Here is a 23,314-nt window from a genome sequence, read left to right as displayed (position 1 = left end):
AGTTTTACAAGTTAAACCCATCTTTGGGGCTTAAGCTACCCTTTGTCGTTTAATCTAGTCTATAAGGTTTAAACTTGACTTTGAGGTTTAAGTTTGCCTTTAATGTTTTAACTCGACTTTAAAGCTTAATTGAGCTTTTGAGGTTTAAACTCATTTATAAAAACTTGTTTTAAGAGTTTAAGAGCTCTGTTCTGGCGTTTGAACTCGCTTTTGAAGCTTAAAAGTTTCTTTTTAGATTAAAACTGTTTTAAACAAAGATTAATTGAAGGTTTAGCTGTTGTTTAACTTAAAAATCAAATGAATTTGTAGTAGTTTATTGCAAAACTTTATGTCTTTTGTTGCTAAATTTGATTTTGATTATTTAGGTTCTTTTCAAAAAACTTACCGTGTTTAATTTCTCCATTAAACTACTCATTTGATTTTTGGAACACATTTTCGTTTAATAATCCTTTGTAGACGTTTGTTAAAAAAGAAACACTTTTATTTTTATTTTTTTATAAAATTAACAAACAATTTTTGTTAATTTTTTAATAAATTTAAATAAAAGTCCATAATGTTTTAGTTTTTGTTTTTCTTTTAATTTATAACAAACATTCCATAAATTTTGGCATAAACAACATAAATCTTTAACTTAAAAAAAATTTTGTAATAGAAATTTTTTTGAAAAAAATTAATTTATGTAAATTATTGTTGCTGCATTATTGTAAATAATTTTGAACTTGTTTTTGTTGTATTTGTTTTGTGTTTAAGTTTAAATATGTTAATTTTTTTTTTTGTTTTGTTAAAACTATATGTTTATTTTAAAAGATTTTCTTTTTAAGATAAACTTTCTTAAAAGAAATGTAGTTTTTTTGTAATTTTTTAACAATTTTTAAGATTTTTTCTTAAGGTGCTTTTTTTAATTATTTTTAATGTTTTTTTGTTTTTTAACATTAAAACAGAGAAAGTGCAATTTGTAAATATTTATTTTGCAAAAATTTTTTTTAAGTTGTTTTTAACATTTTTATTTTTTTTTTTAATTTTTTAAAATTTTTTATTTTAATTGTAAAACTTTGTTTATTGAAAAAAAACGCACTTTTAATAATAAAATTTTCAGATTTTTTTATATTTATTTTTTTTTAAAGATAACAATATTGTGCTTTTAATATTATTTCTATTTTTTTTTCGCTTTTGTTGTTTACGTTTTTATGGTTTTATTTTTAAAGAAAAACTCTAAGTCAACAGCAGCTTTATTTATAGTTTTTTATTTCCACAAGCGCGTTCACATAGACGAAACGTGTATTAAGCTCGACGTTTCAAGACGTTATGTTTAGTGTGGTCAAACGTTAAGACACTCTTAGGCCCACAACTACTTGCTGCTTACTGCTGCTCACAGACAACAGACAACAAACTTACAAAACCGCAATCTACGGTTTGGCTTACACTAAAAACAACATTCATTTTTATATGACTTGTTACTTTTGCATATAAAATAGTGTAGTGTAAACACTACTAGTTGTCTGCTTTACCTCAAGTAAAACATGCATAAACAGGTGCTTGCATGTCTGCTTTTGGCATTAGTTAAGAGTTTTAAATTTCACATTTATAATAAAATTGAGTATAAATTACCAAACGGGGGGAAAAAAAGAGCAACAGCTCTTTTAAAACAACAACAAAAACCTTTACCCGGCTTCTTCTTCCTCTTCTTCTTCTTGTGTCTTATCTTAAACTAAAGTGCGAAATTGTTTTTCTAGACTTGCGCTTTAAATGTAAACAAGCTTATCTCCCTCTAGACTCCCCTCCAAAAAAGAGCTTAATAAGCTTACCAAAGAGTTTAAATCACAATTTAAGAGAATTGTTTTCCCTCTATCTCTATATTTTCGCTTAATACTGTAGCTAATGTTGTTGTTTGAAAAACATTTTAATTTTTTTTGCAAAATTTTTATTTTGAATTTTTTTTTTTTTGGCGTAATGTAATTTTACGCTTTATGATTGTGTTTTATGCTAAATATTTTGTTGATTTTTCCTTTAAACTATTTTAAACATTTTTTTGTTAAAAAGAAACAATTCCTAATAAAAATGTTTAAATCAAAAAAATAATAAATAAATGCTTTAGAAAGTTATTAAAAAAATCAATTAAAAATTTGTATAAAATTAAATTAAATTTTGAAAATTTGTAATGTTGAAAATAAATAAATCAATTTTTTTTTAATTTATAAATATAAAGGTAAATAAACGTAAAAAATTTTCGCTCCAAATAAAATTATATTTAATTATGTAGCAAAAATGGTCCTACGAGCCGTTAATAACTTTTTAATAAAATTATATTTAATTATGTAGCAAAAATGGTCCTTCGAGCCGTTAATGACTTTTTAATATCTTATTCACTATAGTTATTAAATTAAAAAAATATGGCAACGCTTATTTTAATATATTAAACTATAGGTCAAGATGCAATTTCTTCTATATAAAAAATATATAAAAATATGGTCCTACGTGCCAAGCTTTGAATCTATTCAAAATATCTAGTTCTTAGACATTTGTCTCTTTAAAACTATTAAAAGTTTATTTTTCACTCTTTACTATTCGAATACAAGCACATTTTCTTTTTAAAACTATTATATATAATTATGTTGCAAGAATGGTCCTTCGAGCCGTTAACAATTTTTGTATATTTCATTCAATGTAAATTTAAGTAAGAAATATGGCAACGCTTATTTTAATATATTAAACTATAGGTCAAGTTGCAATTTCTTCAATATGGTCCTTCGAGCCATAGCTTTAAATCTGTTTAAATTATCTAGTTCAGAGACATTTGTGTCTTTGAAACTATTAAAATGTAATTTATACTCTTTACATTTCGATTAAGAGCTCATTTACTTAATAAGATTCAAAAATGGTACTTCGGGACCACTTTTATCCTTTGAATCTCTTTAAAATATCTATTCAGGAGTCATTTTAAATTAGTCTTTTTAAATCTATTAAAACCTAATATTTACTGATTACTGAGAATAATAACAAATTTGTATTAAGGTGATAAAAAAATGGTCCTTCGAGCCGACCTTTAACCTTTAATTCTGTTAAAAATACTTACTCATAACACATTTGACTTTTTAAATCCATTCAAACTTAATGTTTACTCTTTATCTTAAGAATACGAAAAAAATTTAATAAAAATATTAAAAAATGGTCCTTCGAGCCGACTTTTAACTTTTAGAAGAATGTTTCATTAATATGCTTCTAAAATGGTCCTTCGTGCCAACAACAACCTTTGAATATGTTTATATTGAGAATAATAACACATTTTTATTAATGTGATAAAAAAATGGACCTTCGAGCTGACCTTTAAATTTGTTGAACATGAGTCATTTGACTTTTTAAATCCATTAAATCTTAATAGTTACTCTTTACCTTAAGAAAATGAAAAAAATTTCAATAAAAATATTCAATAATGGTCCTTCGAGCCGACTTTTAACTTTTAAATCTATTTAGAATCTCTAGTTCTATATCAGCTGACTTTTTAAATCCATTAAAACTTAACTTTTACTCTTCACATTTAAAATGCAAGCAAATTTTTATTAATGAGTTTCAAAAATGGTCCTGCGAGTCGACTTTTTACCGTTGGATCTGTTTAAAACGGTAATTTGTCTTTTGATCCCATTTGTCTTTTAAATTCCATTAATACTTTATATCTACTTTTTACATTTTGATTATAAGAAGGTTTCATTAATATGCTTCTAAAATAGTCCTTAGTGCCAACAACAACCTTTGAATATGTTTAAATTGAGAATAATAACAAATTTTTATTAATGTGATAAAAAATGGTCCTTCGAGCCAACCTTTAACCTTTAAATTTGTTGAACATGAGTCATTTGACTTTTAAAATCCATTCAAACTTAATGTTTACTCTTTATCTTAAGAATATAAAAAAATTTCAATAAAAATATTCAATAATGGTCCTTCGAGCCGACTTTTAACTTTTAAATCTATTTAGAATCTCTAGTTCTATATCAGCTGACTTTTTAAATCCATTAAAACTTAACTTTTACTCTTCACATTTAGAATGCAAGCAAATTTTTATTAATGAGTTTCAAAAATGGTCCTGCGAGTCGACTTTTTACCTTTGAATCTGTTTAAAACGGTCAATTGTCTTTTTATCCCATTTGTCTTTTAAATCCCATTAAAACTTAATATTTACTTTTTACATTTTGATTATAAGAAGGTTTCATTAATATGATTCAAAAATGGTCCTTCGTGCCGACAAAAACCTTTGAATCTGTTGAAATCATCTAGTCATTTGTCTTCTAAAAACTTTTAGAACTTAATTTTCACTCTTTATATTACGAATGTATGAAAACTTTTATTAATAAGATATAAAAATGGTCCTTCGAGCCGCCTTCAACACTTGGAATCTGTCACACAGTATGTTTTTTTTAAAGAAGAACAATGAAATTCTAAATTTCAATGTAGATATTGTTCAAATGATTCTTAGAGCCTTGAAACAGCAATTTTTTGGAATCTGCTTCTCCTAATCTATTAATTTTATCAGAAACATAAAGATTTATAAGTTTCTTCAATTGTTACTTCTGAGCGCTTATATCTTTCTTTGTAATATAATTTAAAACATGGTCCTACGAGCCTGTGAAATCTAGTTTTATTTGTATTATTTTTTTAATAATAAAATGCTTATTCTAATCAATTAATTTGTACAAAGTTTCATCAGAAAAGTTTTGCAATATATTTTTGAATATTTTGTTTACTACAAAAATGGTCCTTCGAGCTGACCATAAACTTAGATTTTTCATTCTGTTATGTTTTTTTTTAAGAAATGCTCAATTTCAAGATATTTAGCTTTATATCGTAAGATAATTTTATTAATTTTCTGCTAAAATGGTCCTTCGAGCCTAATAATTTATTAAAAGTTTTAAAGAACACATAAACATTTGCAAGTTTCTTCAATATGTGTAATTTTGGTGGAAATGCTTCAAAAATGGTCCTTCGAGCCGCCAGCAACTAATTAATTACCAAATTTTTAATGATAAACAGATAAATGAGTTTTCTTATCTATAATTTTTTAAACATATGTACTTGTTTTAATGCTGTTTACTTTTTTCATTCATTATCTATGTTTAAAAATGGTACTGCGAGCCCAGTATAATTTCGGAATTTTATATCAATTGATGTTATTTATAAAGAAAACCATTAAAATTTGTTGTAATACTATAAATTTATTACTTTATCAATTACTTTGAAATATTTGGAATAGTTTTAATATGGTCCTACGAGCCGATCACTACCTTTAAATCTTGAGTCCTTTTACGTGTTTTTTTTGCAATTTAATGTTGTGAAATGTCGATTCTTTTGGATTAAATGTTAATAAAAACACTGTTAACAATTTGATAAATATATTTTTGGAAATGGTCCTTCGAGCCGACCTTTATTTTTTTATCTTTCTTTATATTGAGTTATTTTTTTTTAATAAGTTAAATTACTTAAATGACTAAGCATTTAGTTTCTTTAATTTAATACCGATTATATTTAGTACTTTTTATTAAAGTTTTTTTTAATCCTAAGTATGTGGTAAATATTCCTAGGCTTGTTTTTAACTTTAGTACCTTTCATTAAGCCATTAATATTAAAACTTAAACTGAACATTTTCTAATAACTATAAAAATCTTTGAAAAAAAACAATTTCTACCTTCTTCCTATTACATTAATTACAATTTTAACTATTTTATGAAGTCATTAAACAGCATTTATTTGATTAAATCCTTTTGTCGCCATAAAAACTCCCATAACGAAAAACCCTTTTTTATATGGCGTGCAATCATTATAAAATTTGTTAAAGAATTTTTTTAAGAATTTTAATATCTAAATGTATTCTAAGTTTAATGTTAATGTTTAGTTTTTATGCTTTTTATTTAAAGTTTTGAACCAAAGGATTATTTTAAAGTTTGCTGAACATTTTTTATAAGCAATTTAAGAAAATAAATATCGACTTTAAAAGTGAATACCGCCTAGCTTTAAGCTAAGATATCTAAGCAAATTTTTTTAAGGTTTAGAATTATTTTAAATTTACTTTATTTTTATGTAAGAAAATGTTAAATTTATTGCTCTATTAAGTTTAGCTTAATAGTAAACTGTAGTATATATAACTACACCATTTACCAAGGATTAATTTTAAAATTTTTTAAAACAAAAATGTTTGTCTTAAATTTTATGAAATTAATATTTATCTTAAGAATTTGTGCTAAAATTTACAATTTACTTACTTTTAAAGTTTTTCTTTAATTTTAATTTATTTTAATTTCAACATCGAAAATTTAACAAATTTTCCCACCTTTAAGGTGCAACCTCTAAATTAAATATGTTTCTTAAGTCTTTTGTTTTGTTAGACATCTAAATTTTAAAGAAAAAAAATTTAAAAAAAAAACTTAATTATATTAATAATGATTTTGCAAAATATATACTAAAACTTAAGCTTTTGGCTACCAACAAACGATTGTCATTGGACTTTTTTGGAAACATCTTTTGTTAAGTTATTGTTATAATAACTTTATGTTACTGTTGTTATAATTATTAATAGAACACAATTAACTTTAATAAACTGTTATATAAAATTGTTTGACGGAAATTTTGTTTTATTATAGAAAAAAGTTTTACTCTCATGATAACCACTAACCAACTTGTTAAATATGACCTCAAATTAAGCTTATAAACACTTGATTACCTCCTACACTATATACAAAAATTTTAGTTGGCAGTTTAATGGTTTCCAAATCCAAACAATTAACATACAAAAACTAAATTTGTAAATTAATACAGAAAAGAGGAAAAAATAAAGCAGTAAATTATTTTAATAAAATAACATTATGGGAAAATTTTAGTTTTTAATGCAAATTAGTTTTTTCTCCTAATATTTAGCATAATAATGGCAAAATTCTAATTGAATTAAAAATTAAAACTCACATACTAATTTAGAAAATCATTCGGCTCGTAGGACCATTTTTAATTATTATAATTAACTGACCATATTAATTAATATAAAAATAATTAAAACAATTTTAATTGCTTATAAAGTTCACATCTTTATTCTACACTTCAAAATACTAAATTTTAAAGAAAATAGTCGGTTCGAAGGACCATTTTTAAATTATGGATTGACAAGACTATTAAACAAAATATAACATTTTTAGCTGATTTTAAAGAGCATATCTTTATTTTTCTCTTAAAAGTACTTAAGCGTATGTTAGATTTAAAGATTGTGGTTGGCTCGTAGGACCATTTTCTAATGGTTGTTCCAACATAAAGAAAGTTTCAAAGTTTGATGTTGTCTCTATTCTTTAACAACAAAATTCACGTTATTATTTTCTTAATAAATTAATGAAAGTTTCAAAGATCGAGTTGGGCTTGAAGGACCATTTTTAATACATCATTAACTGACAAAATTTATTAAAAAAAAACTATAACAAGTTTAATTGCTTATAAAAAACACATCTTTATTATTTTTAATTACTTATGAAGAACACATCTTTATTCATCTCTTTAAAGTAACTCACTTAAAAGAAAACATTAGCTCGAAGGACCATTTTTACATATATTATTAAATGATAAACAAAATACAAACAATTTAAATTGATTTTAAAGGAAATTTTTAATTCTTATCCTAAAAGTACTTAAGCGAATATTAAATTCAAAAGTTGTGGTCGGCTCGAAGGACCATTTTTCAAAACTCGATTGTCCACGGATATATGCAGAGTAAAACCTTAGCAATTTTCCCAATCTTTAAACTATTTAACATATCAGAAAAACCTGCTCATTAGGTTTTTATGAAAACGAAGTAGATTAAAGAGAATTTTAAATGTTGAGGTCGGCTCGTAGGACCATTTTTCAAAACTTGATTATCTATGGATATATGCTGAATGAAATCTTATCAATTTGCTGAATCTTTACACTATTTGGCAGATCTAAAAAACCATTTCATTATGTTTTCATTAAAACGAAGTAAATTAATGAGAATTTTAAATGTTAAGGTCGGCTTGAAGGACCATTTTCTTAAACTTGATTGTCTATGTATACATGGAGAGTGAAATCTTATCAATTTGCTGAATCTTTGAACTATTTAACAGATCTAAAGAACCATTTCATTGTGTTTTCATTAAAACGAAGTAAATTAATGAGAATTTCAAATGTTAAGGTCGGCTCGAAGGACCATTTTTAAAAACTTTATTGTCTATGAATATACGTAGAATGAAATCTTATCAATTCGCTGAATCTTTATACTATTTATCAGATCGGAAGAACCATTTCATTATGTTTTCATTAAAACGAAGTAAATTAATGAGAATTCAAAATGTTGAGGTTGGCTCGAAGGACCATTTTTCAAAACTTGATTGTCTATGGATATATGCAGAGTAAAATCTTATCAATTAACTAAATTTTTACACTATTTAACAGATCTAAAGAACCATTTCATTATGTTTTCATTAAAACGAAGTAAATTAATGAGAATTTCGATTAAAAAGGAAAATAATTAAAATTCTTAAAAGTAATTTTAATGAATTTTCTGCAAACATTTTTGCACATATTTTTACACATATTTTCGGCATAGTATAAAAAACTACAAAATTTTAAATTAAATTTTAACTTTTTAGAGTTCATTACTATTTAAAAACAAGCGTAAACTTGTTTTAATTTAATGGAATATTGATTTTATTATATTTCGTGTTAAACATATTAAATTAATAGGCAAAGTTCTAACAAAACATATACACATAATAAAAACTTTTCTTAACACATCTTGCTTGTACTTTTAATTGACCACATAAATTCAATTAAAAAAATTTTAATGCTTTACTTTAAATCTTCTACAACAAATCTTTAACCTTTTTCATTGTTTTATAAACAATTTGTCTACTTTTTTCTGCTTTATACTCTTTTTAAACTTCAAAACAAAAGTCTAGCTTTTGAATAAGTATTTTATGCAAATCATTTTTATTTTAAATTGTTTATCAATAAAAATATTCTTTTGTTACGCAAACTCTGATTACTTTATATAGATTTATTCATTGTTATTCTTTTTTTTATGATTTTAATAAAAATAGAATTGAAAAGAGTTTTACATTGTTTCTTTTTTAACCTTGACCATATAGTTGTTTAAAATGTTAAAAGATTTATTCATGCCATTGATGCTTCTCTAAAGGAAATAGTAAATAAAGTTATTGTTTATTTAAATAAATAATAAAATCTTCGTGAGAAAGTTTTCAAAAAATTTTGATATATAATAAAAAATTCTCATTACCATGTTTTATAAAAATGGTCCTTCGAGCTAAACGAAATCTTCAATGTTGCTTACTTTTAGTTTTATGTATAAATCTAAATGGAATAAATATTTCAAAAATTATTTTAAGCTAAATTTTGCCAAAAACCTTTTTTTTATTATATTTTATTTAATTTTCAAAAAATGGTCCTTCGATCCTAACATCAAATTATTTATAAACTTATTTACTTTTCTAAATTTCTAACGAATTAATACTATAGATCAAAAAAAGGTCCAAAAAGGTCCTTCGAGCCAGAATAAAGTATAAAATTTAGAACAATTTTCCTTTCAACAAGCGAGCCAAACATAACTCCCAAACTTTCGGTTCCAGCAGATAACTTTTAAAGTAAACTTTAGTTTAAAATCGTTATTATTAAAGAGTTCTAACTTTTGCAACTAGATTTTGTTATAAATTTATAATTAATTTTTATTTTTTATAAAAATGGTCCTACGAGCCAGAAAAAAGTATAAAATTTTGCAAATGTTACAGATATTTAAAGTTTTAATACAGAAAGCTTTTGCCTTAAAACCTTTTTTATTTTATGTGTTTCTTAACTGAATTTTTAAAAATGGTCTTACGAGCCAAACATAACTTTAAATGTTTGTGTTTAAACAGGGATTTTTTTTAATAATTTTTATTAAACTTTAGTTTCAGTTCTTTGTTTATATAAATTAATCCTTTTCGAAACATATATTGTTTTTGAATTTCTACATAATTTAAATATTTTTCAAAAATGGTCCTTCGAGTCGAAGAAAAGTTAAAAATTTCGCAAAAGTTTCCTTTAATACTTGATTTTAAAAAAACTATTTTTATAAAGCAGCTACAAATAATTAAGTTTTTCCAAAAACTTTCTTATTTATGACTTTTTTATTTAATTTAAAAAATGGTCCTTCGAGCCAAACATAACCTTAAATTTAGGGTTCCAGCTTTAAATTTATAAAGATTTTAACTTAAGATAAACACTTTAAGTTTAAGTTGCTTATTTATAAAGAAAAAACTGTTCTGCAACCAAATGTTGTAAATTCTTTAAACACTTTCAATTTCCTTAGTTTTAGAAACTCATTTAAAACCTTCTTTTAAACACTTGACCCTGAAAATTATCTTGTTAAAAGAATCACAACAGCACCAGAGAAAGTATTAATTACTATGGTTATTAAACCATTTAAATAGCATGCAAAGAAGATTTGTTACAATTTTCCTACTCTAGAGTTAAAAACTTGTTAAACATTTTTTTAAAACTAGAGTGTAGTTTAATTAAAGAAAATTAAAAGTGTTTTTATTTTTTCTAAAAAAAACTTAAATTACTTTTAGTTTAATAATATTTTATATTAAAAAATAGTTTTGTCTGAAGGGAGACTTGAATGTTGGGTCTTAAACTGTTAACTATTTGTTGTTGTTTAATTGTCATTTAGTTTTAAATTACTTATAGTGAATGTTATTTATTGATTGTAATTTATTGTTTTAGTTTTTTATAAAATTGATAGTTTTTAATTCTTGGTTTTTCTATGGAATATAATTGTCATTTCTAGATAAAATTGATTTAATCATAATATTTTTTTCATATGTTAAGGTTTTAAAATTAAACAGAATTTTTAAAGTTATTTTAATTTGCTACAAATTCCTAGCACGTACTTTAAAATGAGAGCTACTTTAGGTATCTAAAGTTTAACACACCTTTTAACACAGATTTTCTTAAGATTTAATTAATATTTTCAACTCCCATTTTAAAAGTTTGGGTTTTTTCTTAACAACTCCTCTTTTTTTATCTTAAAATCTTTATCAAAATTTCTTTATAAATCTTAAGCTTATAAACTCAACACTTTCATTTTTTAGGAATAATTAATATTCAATCCAATTTTTTCAAGAAAAAAATTCTTCAGTCTACCTTTTAGCCTAAAAAAATATAAATTTATCTTGTAGTCAGCGTACAAGCAACATCATCATTATCTAATAAAAAATTTTTTATAAAAAAAATTTTGATTATTCATTCCAAAGAGTGTGTGGTAATTGTTGAAACTGTTTTTTCCCTTAACTTAATTTTTAATTTTTTTTCTAGCCTTCCAGTTTTTTTTATTATTTCTATGAAATGTTGCAATTATAAGAAATCATAAATAATAATCTTATAAGTTTACTGCTGCTATATAGCAGTTGTGTCTATTTAATCATCACGATTTCTAATGCAAACCATATTTAGTTTCTGTTTTTTTTCACATTACATTTCTTTCACAACTTTCAACTGGCTATGCCCCTCTTTTTTTGGATGCTACTTAAAGATAGGAATGTGCTAAAGTTATTAAAATCTTCATAAAGTTATTTGAAATTAGGGTATATGTCTGTAGAGATTGTATTGATAAAACTGGAGGAAGTTATAAAATTGTTATAAAGTTCTTAACATTAACAACCTAGTATTTCATCAAATAGTTATAGTAATTCATTAGAAATTACATGAATCATAAGATTTATGAATGAATATGAATGAAGTTTTAACATTAAGTCAGTAAAACTTAAAAAAATTATGAAATTGCTTGTTTCTGGTTAAAATGATCCTTCGAATCTATCGCATGAAAAAGAAATGGTCCTTCGATCTTTAATTGTAACTTCTTTAAAAATGGTCCTTCGTATCATAAGATCTTTTGAACAACATTGTTTTTAAAGAACGGTCCTTCGAACTTAAATTGTAAAATGGTCCTTCGTATCACAAGACGTTTTAGACCAAATTTGTTACTTCTTACTTTTAAATAATTTGTAATCTTTTAAAATAGTCCTTCGAATTATAAAATCTTAAAAATTAAGAAGAAATGGTCCTTCGATCTTTGACAGAACAATGTTATGATTAATAATCTTAAATTATAATTCCTTTAAAAATGGTCCTTCGAACCACTTCAATATCTAAAAAATTACATAAAGATATGGTCGTTCAAATCTCAAATATTATTATGAGGAATAAGTCGAAGTTTAGTTGGAGTCATATAGCAATTTTCTTTAAAATGGTACTTTGAATCATAACTTCTAAAAAGACGTACAAAAATAAATGGTCCTTCGGATCATGGTGAAAATGTTTATTTGCACTTGTAATTAAACTATCATTAAAATGGTCTTTCAAACTATAAGATCTGACAAATTTTTCTAGTCTATACATGTCGCTCACTAATTGAAATTTCTTTGAGAATGGTCCTTCGAATCATAAGATCTAAAAAACGTACAAGAATATATTGTCTTTTGAATCTGAAATAGGATGAATTGAAACAAGTTAAATTTGCTTACGTTTTGAAGTGGTCCTTCGAACCCTAAGTTTCTAAAAAACAGACTAAAAGAAAAGGTCCTTCGAATCTGTAATAATAATTAGCATAACCAATTAAAATTTCTTTAAAAAATGGTCCTTCTTTATCCGGATCTTTTTCAAAATATGGTCCTTCGAGCCCGACATAAACTTCATGTCTCTTCACATTTAAACTAAAGTAATTGATGTTAAAACATTTAATCTAATAATAATATAAATTTGGCTTAATTACCTAGTAAAAATCTCTTTCTATAATACTCTGAGAAAAAGGTTCTTCGAGCTGGTCTTAAAAAACAGATCTGTTACATTAAAAATTTCTTGAATTGATTACAATTTAGTTTAATTTATGTCTATAGCAGTAAGCCAATAAATCTTTACTAAAATTTTTCCCGTAAAAGTCTATTTTATCTTTCTTCAAAAAATGGTCCTTCGGACCGCACATAAACTTCGAGTTTATCTTAATTTAAAAGTAAATAATGAATTTTAAATTCTTAAATTTATGTTAAATATACATTGAGTTTAATTTCTTAATAAAACTTAAAAGCTTTTGTGCTTTTGATATTCCGAAGAAATGGTCCTACGAGCCGAATTTAAATATCAAATCTGTCACATTTTCTAAAACTAAAACTTTGTTTCTGAAATTATTTCCTATTTAGTTCAATTTTATTTCTTTAATAGCAAAAAATCCATTAGGTGGTAATGAAACTTCATTAAAAAATGGTCTTTCGGTCAATACAAAATGTTGTAATTCATAAAAATCTTAAGGAAAAATGTTTAAATATTTTATATATAAATATTGCAACTTTGGTTTAATTAATTTATTTCGTTTTGAAATCTTCTTAGATATCACTCTAAAATTTTCCCAAAGTGGTCCTTCGAGCCTATTTAATCTAATTCATAATAACCTCCAGGAAAATTATTAAAATATTTTATATATAAACATTAGTTTAATTAATATATTTTGTTTGGAAACCTTCTTAAATATCACTCTTATTAAAATTTTCTGAAAAGTGGTCCTACGAGCCGAACATTAGCTTTCTAACTGTCATTAGTTTTAAACAAAATTTTTAATTTTAAAACAACAAATTAACATAACTATCTATGGATCAAATTCTTATATATTATTCTATTTTAAATAACAGTTTTAAAACTTTCTTCAAAGTGGTCCTGCGAGCCGAATATTAACTTACAAATTGTCATTAATTTCAAAAGAAACCATTAATTTTGAAACAAATCTAAAAACAAACTTAAGTTGAAATTTCCTTAATCCACTAACAATCTAGGGGGTCCTTAATATACTACGTAGTTATGGTCCTGCGAACCATGTGCCTTAAGCGTTTCCTAAAAATGTCTCTATTTTTTTCTTAAAATTATAAATATTTTTGTAAACATTGTTTAATGATTTAATAACAATTTTAAATTGAAATAATTTTTTACTTTTTATATCTCTGTTGTCTGAATATTATTTACATATTTATGGTCCTTCGAATTCAGATTAAAATCTTTATTTCAATACTTTTTAACAGCAATTTCGGCGGCAATTTTTAACATAAATAAATCCTGTTTTTAAAATTTAATTAAATATTTTTTTTGTAACATCCTACATCATTAATCAACAAAAATTGTTGAAGTAAATAAAATATAACCAAAAAAATAATCACAAACGCTGCAATTTAATACACACCTGTTAATTTAAATGCTGGTTTTTTTATTTGAAGTTAAAGCGTCAAGGAAACACCTTAATTTGTTAAAGCTGCAATGAAAAAAAACGAAATAAAATTAATTATTAATAAATTTTTGCAATAAAATATTGAACAAAAAAAAATTTTATTTTAAACTTTTAATAAAAAGTTTTATTAAAAATTTAATTAAATTTTTTCATTTAATGTCTAAGTGAAATTCTTATTTAACACTCAATAAATTTCACTTTTTTTTTCTTATTCCAAATTAGAAATTTGTAGCGAAATTGTAAACATTTGCTCATAAACATAATAAAATGTATTTCATTTGAAACGCAAACGTTGACATTTAATGTCTAATCATGTTCAACGCATAAGGTCTTAAGAAAACAATCTAGATTTCCTCTCGAGCTGTTAATACAACTAGAAAAAAAAATGTAATAAATCAAAATAAAAGTCTTACTGATGTCTACGGAAACTAAAATACAAACATTAAGTCATGTTGGTGGGTCCAACAATGTATGGTGCCAAATAGCAAAAAATTAATGGAAAAAAACAAATAGTTTAGAAATTGCAATTGTAAGTTTTATGTCTAAAAATAATCAACTACTTTATAAGCATTTTAAAAAAATAGAAAAAGAAATATTGAGGTTTAAAAGAATTAAATCTTTTTATAGTTTATAAGAAAAATGGTCCTTCGAGCTGCACGTTCGTTGCTTGAAACGTGAAGTTTTTTCATAACTTTGTAAGATAGCAGTTACTTTACACTTCTAGTCTTTTGAAATAGTTGTTAGTTTACAACTTGTTGGCAGTTTTCTATGAATTTAGGGCTCGAAGGACCATTTTTATTACAAAGTCCTTAGAAAACCTTTATCCTTAAAGAAATACATAATAGTTCTAGTTTTTAATTGAGAAAACTTTTACCCTAGTTGTTAGTTCAGAACTTGCCAATCTCTAGGAATTCAGGCTCGAAGGACCATTTTTATTACAAAGTTCTACAAAAGTAATTAGAAAGCCTTTTTCCTTAAAGAAATAATTGATGGTTCTAGTTTGTAATTGAGAAAATCTTTCCCTTAATGAAATAATTGATAGTTTAGAACTTACGATTAAGAATGTGGGCTCGTAGGAGCATTTTTATTACAAAATTACACTTCTAGTCTTCGGTAATAGTTGTTAGTTTACAACTTGTTGGCAGTTTTCTATGAATTTAGGGCTCGAAGGACCATTTTTATTACAAAGTTCAACAAAAGTCCTTAGCAAACCTTTATCCGTAAAGAAATAATTGATAATTCTAGTTTTTAATAAAGAAAACCTTTCCCTTAATGAAATAATTGATAGTTCAGAACTTATTATAAAGAATATGGGCTCGTAGGACCATTTTTATTACAAAGTTCAACAAGAAAACCTTTTTCCTTAAAGAAATAATTGACAGTTCTAGTTTTTAATTAAGAAAATCTTTCCCTTAATGAAATAATTCATAGTTCAGAACTTATGATTAAGAATGTGGGCTCGAAGGACCATTTTTATTACAAAGTTCTACAAAAGTAATTAGAAAACCTTTATCCGTAAATAAATAATTGATAGTTCTAGTTTTTAATAAAGAAACCCTTTTCCTTAATGAAATAATTGTTAGTTCAGAACTTACGATTAAGAATATGGGCTCGTAGGACCATTTTTATTACAAAATTACACTTCTAGTCTTCGGAAGTAGTTGTTAGTTCAGAACTTGTTGGCAGTTCTCTAGGAATTTAGGCTCGAAGGACCATTTTTATTACATACTTCTACAAAAATTCCTTAGAAAACCTTAATCCTTAAAGAAGTAATTGATAGTTCTAGTTTTTAATTACGAAAACCTCTCCCTTAGTGAAATAATTGATAGCTCAGAACTTATAAAGAATGTGGGCTCGTAGGACCATTTTTATTACAAAGTTTTTCAAAAATTTCAAGTTTTCTCTTAAAGAAAATTTCCCTTTCCCTCTTAAAGTTTACATACTCTTACATCCCCTTAATAAACAAGTACTAAACATGCATCACCATACTTTAAATAACGCGCTAATAGATTCACTCTACAACGATTAAAACATATTTTTGCCAGTCCATACAAAATAGTAATAGAAAGAAAGCTAAACTGGCTGACTTTTGTTCAAATACCTACTTATTCTCCATTACAAATTTGTTACTTTATCTATTTAAAAAAAAATATTTAAACATTTTTCTAAATACACTCGCAAAAGTCATAATATATCTGTTTAAGAAATGTTTATAGAAAATAAACAGTTATACATGTTAAGCATTTCAAATGACGACAATACTTTTGATACCATCATCGTCATCGCCAAACATCATTGTCGCTAACATAAATGATAATTAACATGATCGTAATGAAGATGATGACGTCGATGGTCTCAGTGAGTGACGCGAGTTTACAGAAGTGGCAAGTGGTGTGATTGTGTGATGATAAGAAAGGGGTATCCGTGGAATGGAGAAAAGAAAAATAATGACAATATTTTTCTGCTGATTTTAAATAACCTTCACAAAGAAGTTTTGTCGAAAAACAAATGGTCCTACGAACCAGATAGAAAACATATTCAAACCCGGAACAAATCTTTTTGGAAGCGAAGTACCATTTCTAGCAGAACATATTTTGATTTCGGTTTATAAAGGTTCGAAGGACCATTTTTGTGGGTGGGACGAAATGGTCCTTTGAACCCGCTAACAAATCTCGTTATAATCGAAAGAACATTTATAAAATTTAGAATCAGTGCTTCAACGAACAAGTTGCTTTTAAAAATTTCCTTGGAAATCAATTCTTATTGGATTCAAAGGATCATTTTTAGCAGAAAATGTTGCTGGAAAACAACAAACGTCACAGAGAGCGAAGGACCATTTTTAGATGAAAATCTCTTGATTTCGTTTTATTAACAAATGTTCCTGGGAATGCGATAAACAATTTCATTGTAGCTGGACAGAAATGGTCCTCGAACCCGATAACAAATCTCATTCAAAATTTAGAATCAGAGCTCTAACGAACAAGTTTCTTATAATTATTTCTTTGAAAATCAATTCTTATTGGATTCGAAGGACCATTTTTAGCAGAAAATTTTGCTTTTAATCGTTTATGTAGAAATCAGTTTCATATTGTAATGGAAAACTCATTCTCATTATGTTCGAAGGACCTTTTCTAGATGAAAATCTCTTGATTTCGTTTTAGAAACAAATATTCCTTGGAATGCTTTTAAAATTATCAATAGGCTCGAAGGACCATAATTGTGGCTGGAAAGAAATGGTCTTTCGAACCAGATATCAAATCTCCTTTGATCCCAAGAATATTTTATAAAATTTTGAGTCATAGCTTTAACAAACAAGTTGCTTTTATCATTTCTTTGAAAATCAATCAAAACTTAAAAATGCTCATTAGGTTCGAAGGACCATATTTTACTGAAAACTAACAAATGTCACTGTGAGCAAATGATCATTTCTAGCTGAAAAAACTCTTGATAGCAACAAATGTTTATTTGAATGCGTTAAAAAATGATCATTAGGTTCGAAGGTCTATTTTTGTTGGTGAAAAGAAATGGGGTCCTTTGAACTCGATAACAAATCTCATTATATTCGTTATTAAGCTTGGATTCAGTGCTTTAGAAATCAATTCGATATCGTGTAAGATTAGGTTCGAAAGACTTAATAGAAATCAATTTGATATCGTGTAAGATAAGGTTCGAAGGACCATTTTCTTTACTGAAAAGAAATAGTCTTTTGAACCTAATAACTTATTAGATTCAATCATACAATTTGAATTCATTGCTTAAACAAATCATTTCTTTAAAAATCAAATAGATCGTCTAGTTCTTAGAATAACTGCCTTCGAAGGACGATTTCTAGCAGAAAATTTTGCTCTTAATCGTTGGTTTAGATATCAATGTGTGTTAGAAATTAGTGTTAGAAACAAATAGTCCTTCGAATGTGATAAAAAATGCTCCTTAGGCTCGAAGAACCATTTTTAAGCTAGAAAAAATGGTCCTTCGAACCCTATACATGTTTTGAGTTTCGAAGAACCATTTTCATAGCAGAAAATTTTGCTCTTAATCGTTTGTTTAAAAACCATTGTGTGTTACAAATTACTGCTAGAAACAAATAGTCCTCCGAATGTTATAGAAAATGCTCCTTAGGCTCGAAGGCCCATTTTCAAGCTAGAATAAAATGGTCCTTCGAACCTTATACAAGTTTTGTTTTATTTCATTAATTAGCGATTTTTTTTCTAAATTTTCTTTGTTATCTCCCACTGTTAGTATTATTTCTCAGATAACTTATCTATATAATATATACTGACAGTTTTCATTTCTATATGCTGCTCCAAACACTCTCATTATGCCTTGGAATATTAGTATAATTGGCAAAAAAACATCATGCTAAAATATTTTTTGGACAAACTCATCCATTTATACATTGACCATGGTTAGTAAAGCCAATAAAGATTTAAGTCATTCAACTTTTAATATAAAATAAAAAAAAAGAAAATTTTACTCGTTCAAAACTTTCTTTCTATTTAGAAATTGTAAAACGAGTAAAAGGAGCGAGAGCGTGCTAAACGTCAACATTTTCAAAAAAATAAACATTTCTTGGGCGTTTTTACTTTACTATGTGTCTGAGCGATGACAAAACGTCTGTCTGTCTGTCTGTCAGTCTGACTGTCTGCTTTGTCTTTCTATAAATTTGTGATTTGTGTGTCTGCCCAAGCAGTGTGTGTGTGTGTGTGTATGTGCTGGTGGTGAAACCAATTTTTGCTGAGCAGAATTTTAAATTAAGGGTTTTGCCGGATGAAAACTAAATATCTAGTCAATTTTTTAAATAATGCACTTTTCACTTTTTTTGTTTTACTTTTTCTAAGTTTATTTGTTTATTATTGAAATGACAAATCAAAAGTTAATTTCTTTTTAACTTAATATTGTGTAGTGGGCATGCTCAGCAAGGGGATTTATTTGTTTCTCTGTTTGGTCACTTTTTTTTATTATTTCAAAATTTTAAGAATTCAGGTGAGTAAGTTTTTTTTTTGAGGGAGTTCAAGTTTTATTATTATTACTATTATTGTTATTAATTTCACTTTCGTTTTTTTTTCTTTTGTTTTGGTTTAAGTTTGTTATGAGTAAATTTTATTAAACAGAAATTGAAAGTTTTATTCAATTTAGAGACATCAGCTACATACCAAAATGTCTTGTGAAACAATAGAATATTTATTGTTTAAGTTAAGCAGTGATTTCATCATATCGTCATAACATAATAATGGTAAAGGTCAGTTCTAAAGTAAGAAAATTAATTAAATAATAGAACGATTAGTTAATAATAAGAATGATTAAAATTTTAAAAGACAAAAAGCTTTTCAACTTTCCAGAATTCATGAGAAATGGTCCTTCTAACCCGTTAATAAATGTTATTGGATTCGTAGGACCATTTAGAATATTTCGAATAATTGCTTTAATAAAGTAATTGGTTTTCTGCTGAAAAGTAGTGGTCCTTCGAATCCACTTAATTTAATTCAATTGATTCGAAGGACCATTTTTGTCAGAAATTAGTTTTATGCAGAAACAAATGGTTCTTCGAATCCATTTAAACAACTTGTTGCATTCGAAGGACCATTTTTAGCAGGAAATTTTTCAGTCCTCCAACAAATCTTCTTTGATTCATAGGACCATTTCTAGCAGGAAATCGGTCAATTCTCCAACAAATCTTCTTTGATTCGAAGGATCATTTTCTGCAGAAATTAATTTTATGCAGCTTTAAATGATTTCTTATGAAAATAAATTGATTTGGTGTCAGAAACAAATGGTCCTTCGTATGCGATTTAACTGCTTGTTGCATTCGAAGGACCATTTCTAGCAGGAAATCTGTCAGTCCTCCAACGAATCTTCTTTGATTCAAAATTAGTTTTATGCAGCTTTTAATGATTTCTTATGAAAACAAATTGATTTCGTGTCAGAAACAAATGGTCCTTCGAATCCGATTAATTTACATGTTGCTTTGGAAGGACCATTTCTGGCAGGAAATCTGTCTGACCTCTAACAAATCTCTTATGATTCGAAGGACCATTTTCGGCAGAAATTAGTTTCATGCAGCTTTTAATGATTTCTTAACGAAACAAATTGATTTCGTGTCAGTAACAAATGGTCCTTCGAAACCGATTTAACTACTTGTTGGTTTCGAAGGACCATTTCTAGTAGGAAATCGTAGCATCGTACTTCTTCAATTCTTTTATTCAGAGAGGACAGTTTTAAAAAGGCATTCGTTTCATTGCTGATCAAATTTTATAAAATTTTCCAATAATTTTTAAACTTTCAGTCACTTATTTAAAGCGAAAAAAAAATCCCAACAAAACCAAAAATATCATTTGGTTTATAAATTTTAACTTTATTAGCAATTTGTTTAAAAATAACGAAAAATCCAATCAATTTACATTGTTGTTTTTGTTTTCTTTAACAAACTACTAGTCGTACAGTAGTAATCCAGTGTTTAAAATTTAAACAATAACAACTTAAAAAAACAACAACAACAACAAATATTTAACATTTCCTAGCAAACTTTAAGACAAGCAGAGATGGGAAAGATCAGTAAGAGAAATCTAAAAAAGAAAATATTCTTGAATTGAAAATTATTTAACTTTAAGAGAAATTTGTTTAGAAAAATATGGTCCTTCGAACCGGATGACAAATTTACAATCATTGCTTTTAAAAGCTTCATTAAATTCTATAATAAAACTCAACAGTTTCTAAGGTTCTTTTTTAGCCATTTCCTTTGAATAAACAATGTTTAATAAAAAAGTGTCTTTTAGTCATTAGACTAGTATAAATTGGTCATTCGAACCTGATTTCAAATTTTACTAAGTTCGAAGGACCATTTGGGAAATTTCTTGGGAAACAAAGCAAGTGGTCCTTCGAACCCAAAACAATTTCATTTGATTTGGAATCAAAATTTCTAGAAGGAAATATTACTAAAAAGTCTTAAACCTTCTGGGGTCCTTAATATTGGTTTGTCCAATTTTAGCTTTTCCTACCTCCAGCTCTGTTTTTCTGCCAATAATATTTGTCGTCTCAATATGTATGGTTTTCAATATTATTATACCAAGTCTCTAGTCTACTAGAAAACTCTACAAAATGCTTTTCTGTCTCCTCAAAAAAAACTTCAACCAAATTACCACACAATAGTTAACAATTGGCATTTTGAGTGCGAAGATTTTGCCGCCAAATGTTATTGTTTTTTACCTTTTCCTTCTATACACATAGATATTCGTTTCAATTTAACAACAACAATGGAAAAATCACAAAACAAAAAAAAATTATATTAACAATTTGTTAAAGTAACAAATCAAACAAAAAGAGCAAATTTTCAAAAATCACAGACAAACGGACGAACAGACAGACAGTCAGAGAAAAACATAAAATGTAAAATAAGTCACCAGGTTTATGTTGCTTTTGTTACGATTTTCTTGTATGTTTTGTGTGTGCTATTCGTGAACAAAGAAAACGAAAAAAAATAAATAAATTGTGATGGATGTGATATTTTAGCATTTTTGTTTCTAGGAAGTCAAAAATGCAATTGAAAATAAAAGTATGAGTAGAAATCATGCAATATGTTTGGGTTTCTTTTCATGTTAACTTTTGTTTGTGATTTGTTTTTGGAGTCTGTTATTAATCAAAAGAATTAATGATGCTAGTTAGACATAGGTATTAATATGATGATGATATCAGTTGGAGTTATAAATAAATTTAGGTTTGTGTTTTCTTTGCGCAATAGGTGTTAAGGGAAATTTTGATTTATTAAAAAAATTAACATTATTCTCTACAGCTAAGAAAATGCCACACTTTTATTTAAACTTTATGACATAGTGGCCAAAGGACCCCCGAGGGGTTTTTTAAGTTTTAAAGAAAACGTTCACAATATCTTTATATTTTACATAGCTTTAAAAGGCTTAGATTCATATGTTTTAACTTTTACTAGAAAATAACCTTTCATAACGGAATAAGGTGCCTAAACCCCAAGGGGTTATAAAACCCATTTTGCCTAAATTTGCTTCTATTAGTTTCTAAATGAAAATTTCCTAAAAAGATCCATAATTTTCAACATCTTTCTATATTTTAGGCTATAGTGTCTAACTATATACATAGTTTTGAGTCTAGTCTATAGTCTGGATTATAGACTAATCTATGGTCTAGTCTATAGTCTAGTCTATAGTCTAGTCTATAGTCTAGTCTATAGTCTAGTCTAGTCTAGTCTATAGTCTAGTCTATAGTCTAGTCTATAGTCTAGTCTATAGTCTAGTCTATAGTCTAGTCTATAGTCTAGTCTATAGTCTAGTCTAGTCTAGTCTAGTCTCTAGTCTAGTCTATAGTCTAGTCTAGTAGTCTAGTCTATAGTCTAGTCTATAGTCTAGTCTATAGTCTAGTCTATAGTCTAGTCTAGTCTAGTCTATAGTCTAGTCTATAGTCTAGTCTATAGTCTAGTCTATAGTCTAGTCTATAGTCTAGTCTATAGTCTAGTCTATAGTCTAGTCTATAGTCTAGTCTATAGTCTAGTCTATAGTCTAGTCTATAGTCTAGTCTATAGTCTAGTCTATAGTCTAGTCTATAGTCTAGTCTATAGTCTAGTCTATAGTCTAGTCTATAGTCTAGTCTATAGTCTAGTCTATAGTCTAGTCTATAGTCTAGTCTATAGTCTAGTCTATAGTCTAGTCTATAGTCTAGTCTATAGTCTAGTCTATAGTCTAGTCTATAGTCTAGTCTATAGTCTAGTCTATAGTCTAGTCTATAGTCTAGTCTATAGTCTAGTCTATAGTCTAGTCTATAGTCTAGTCTATAGTCTAGTCTATAGTCTAGTCTATAGTCTAGTCTATAGTCTAGTCTATAGTCTAGTCTATAGTCTAGTCTATAGTCTAGTCTATAGTCTAGTCTATAGTCTAGTCTATAGTCTAGTCTATAGTCTAGTCTATAGTCTAGTCTATAGTCTAGTCTATAGTCTAGTCTAGTCTAGTCTATAGTCTAGTCTATAGTCTAGTCTATAGTCTAGTC

At 26.3% G+C, this 23,314-nt stretch overlaps 2 protein-coding genes across 2 annotated transcripts in view; one reads left to right on the top strand and one right to left on the bottom strand.

Moving 5' to 3' along the window:
- The window catches only part of LOC119601511 (disheveled-associated activator of morphogenesis 1), a 62,564-nt gene extending 61,743 nt beyond the window's left edge, over nucleotides 1–821 (bottom strand). The window contains exon 1 of the mRNA XM_037952476.1: nucleotides 386–821. Within this exon, the coding sequence (XP_037808404.1) occupies nucleotides 386–433 (48 nt within the window). The 5' untranslated portion in view covers nucleotides 434–821. The remainder of the gene's footprint in view (nucleotides 1–385) is intronic.
- The window catches only part of LOC119601520 (pre-rRNA-processing protein esf1), a 168,517-nt gene that overhangs the window by 66,552 nt on the left and 78,651 nt on the right, over nucleotides 1–23,314 (top strand). The window lies entirely within an intron of this gene.

The sequence above is a fragment of the Lucilia sericata genome, unplaced genomic scaffold, assembly GCF_015586225.1.
Source record: "Lucilia sericata isolate MDLA Ls3-8-SP2 unplaced genomic scaffold, ASM1558622v1 Contig000006F_arrow, whole genome shotgun sequence".
Taxonomy (NCBI): domain Eukaryota; kingdom Metazoa; phylum Arthropoda; class Insecta; order Diptera; family Calliphoridae; genus Lucilia; species Lucilia sericata.
This window is presented reverse-complemented; position numbering and strand designations above follow the sequence as displayed.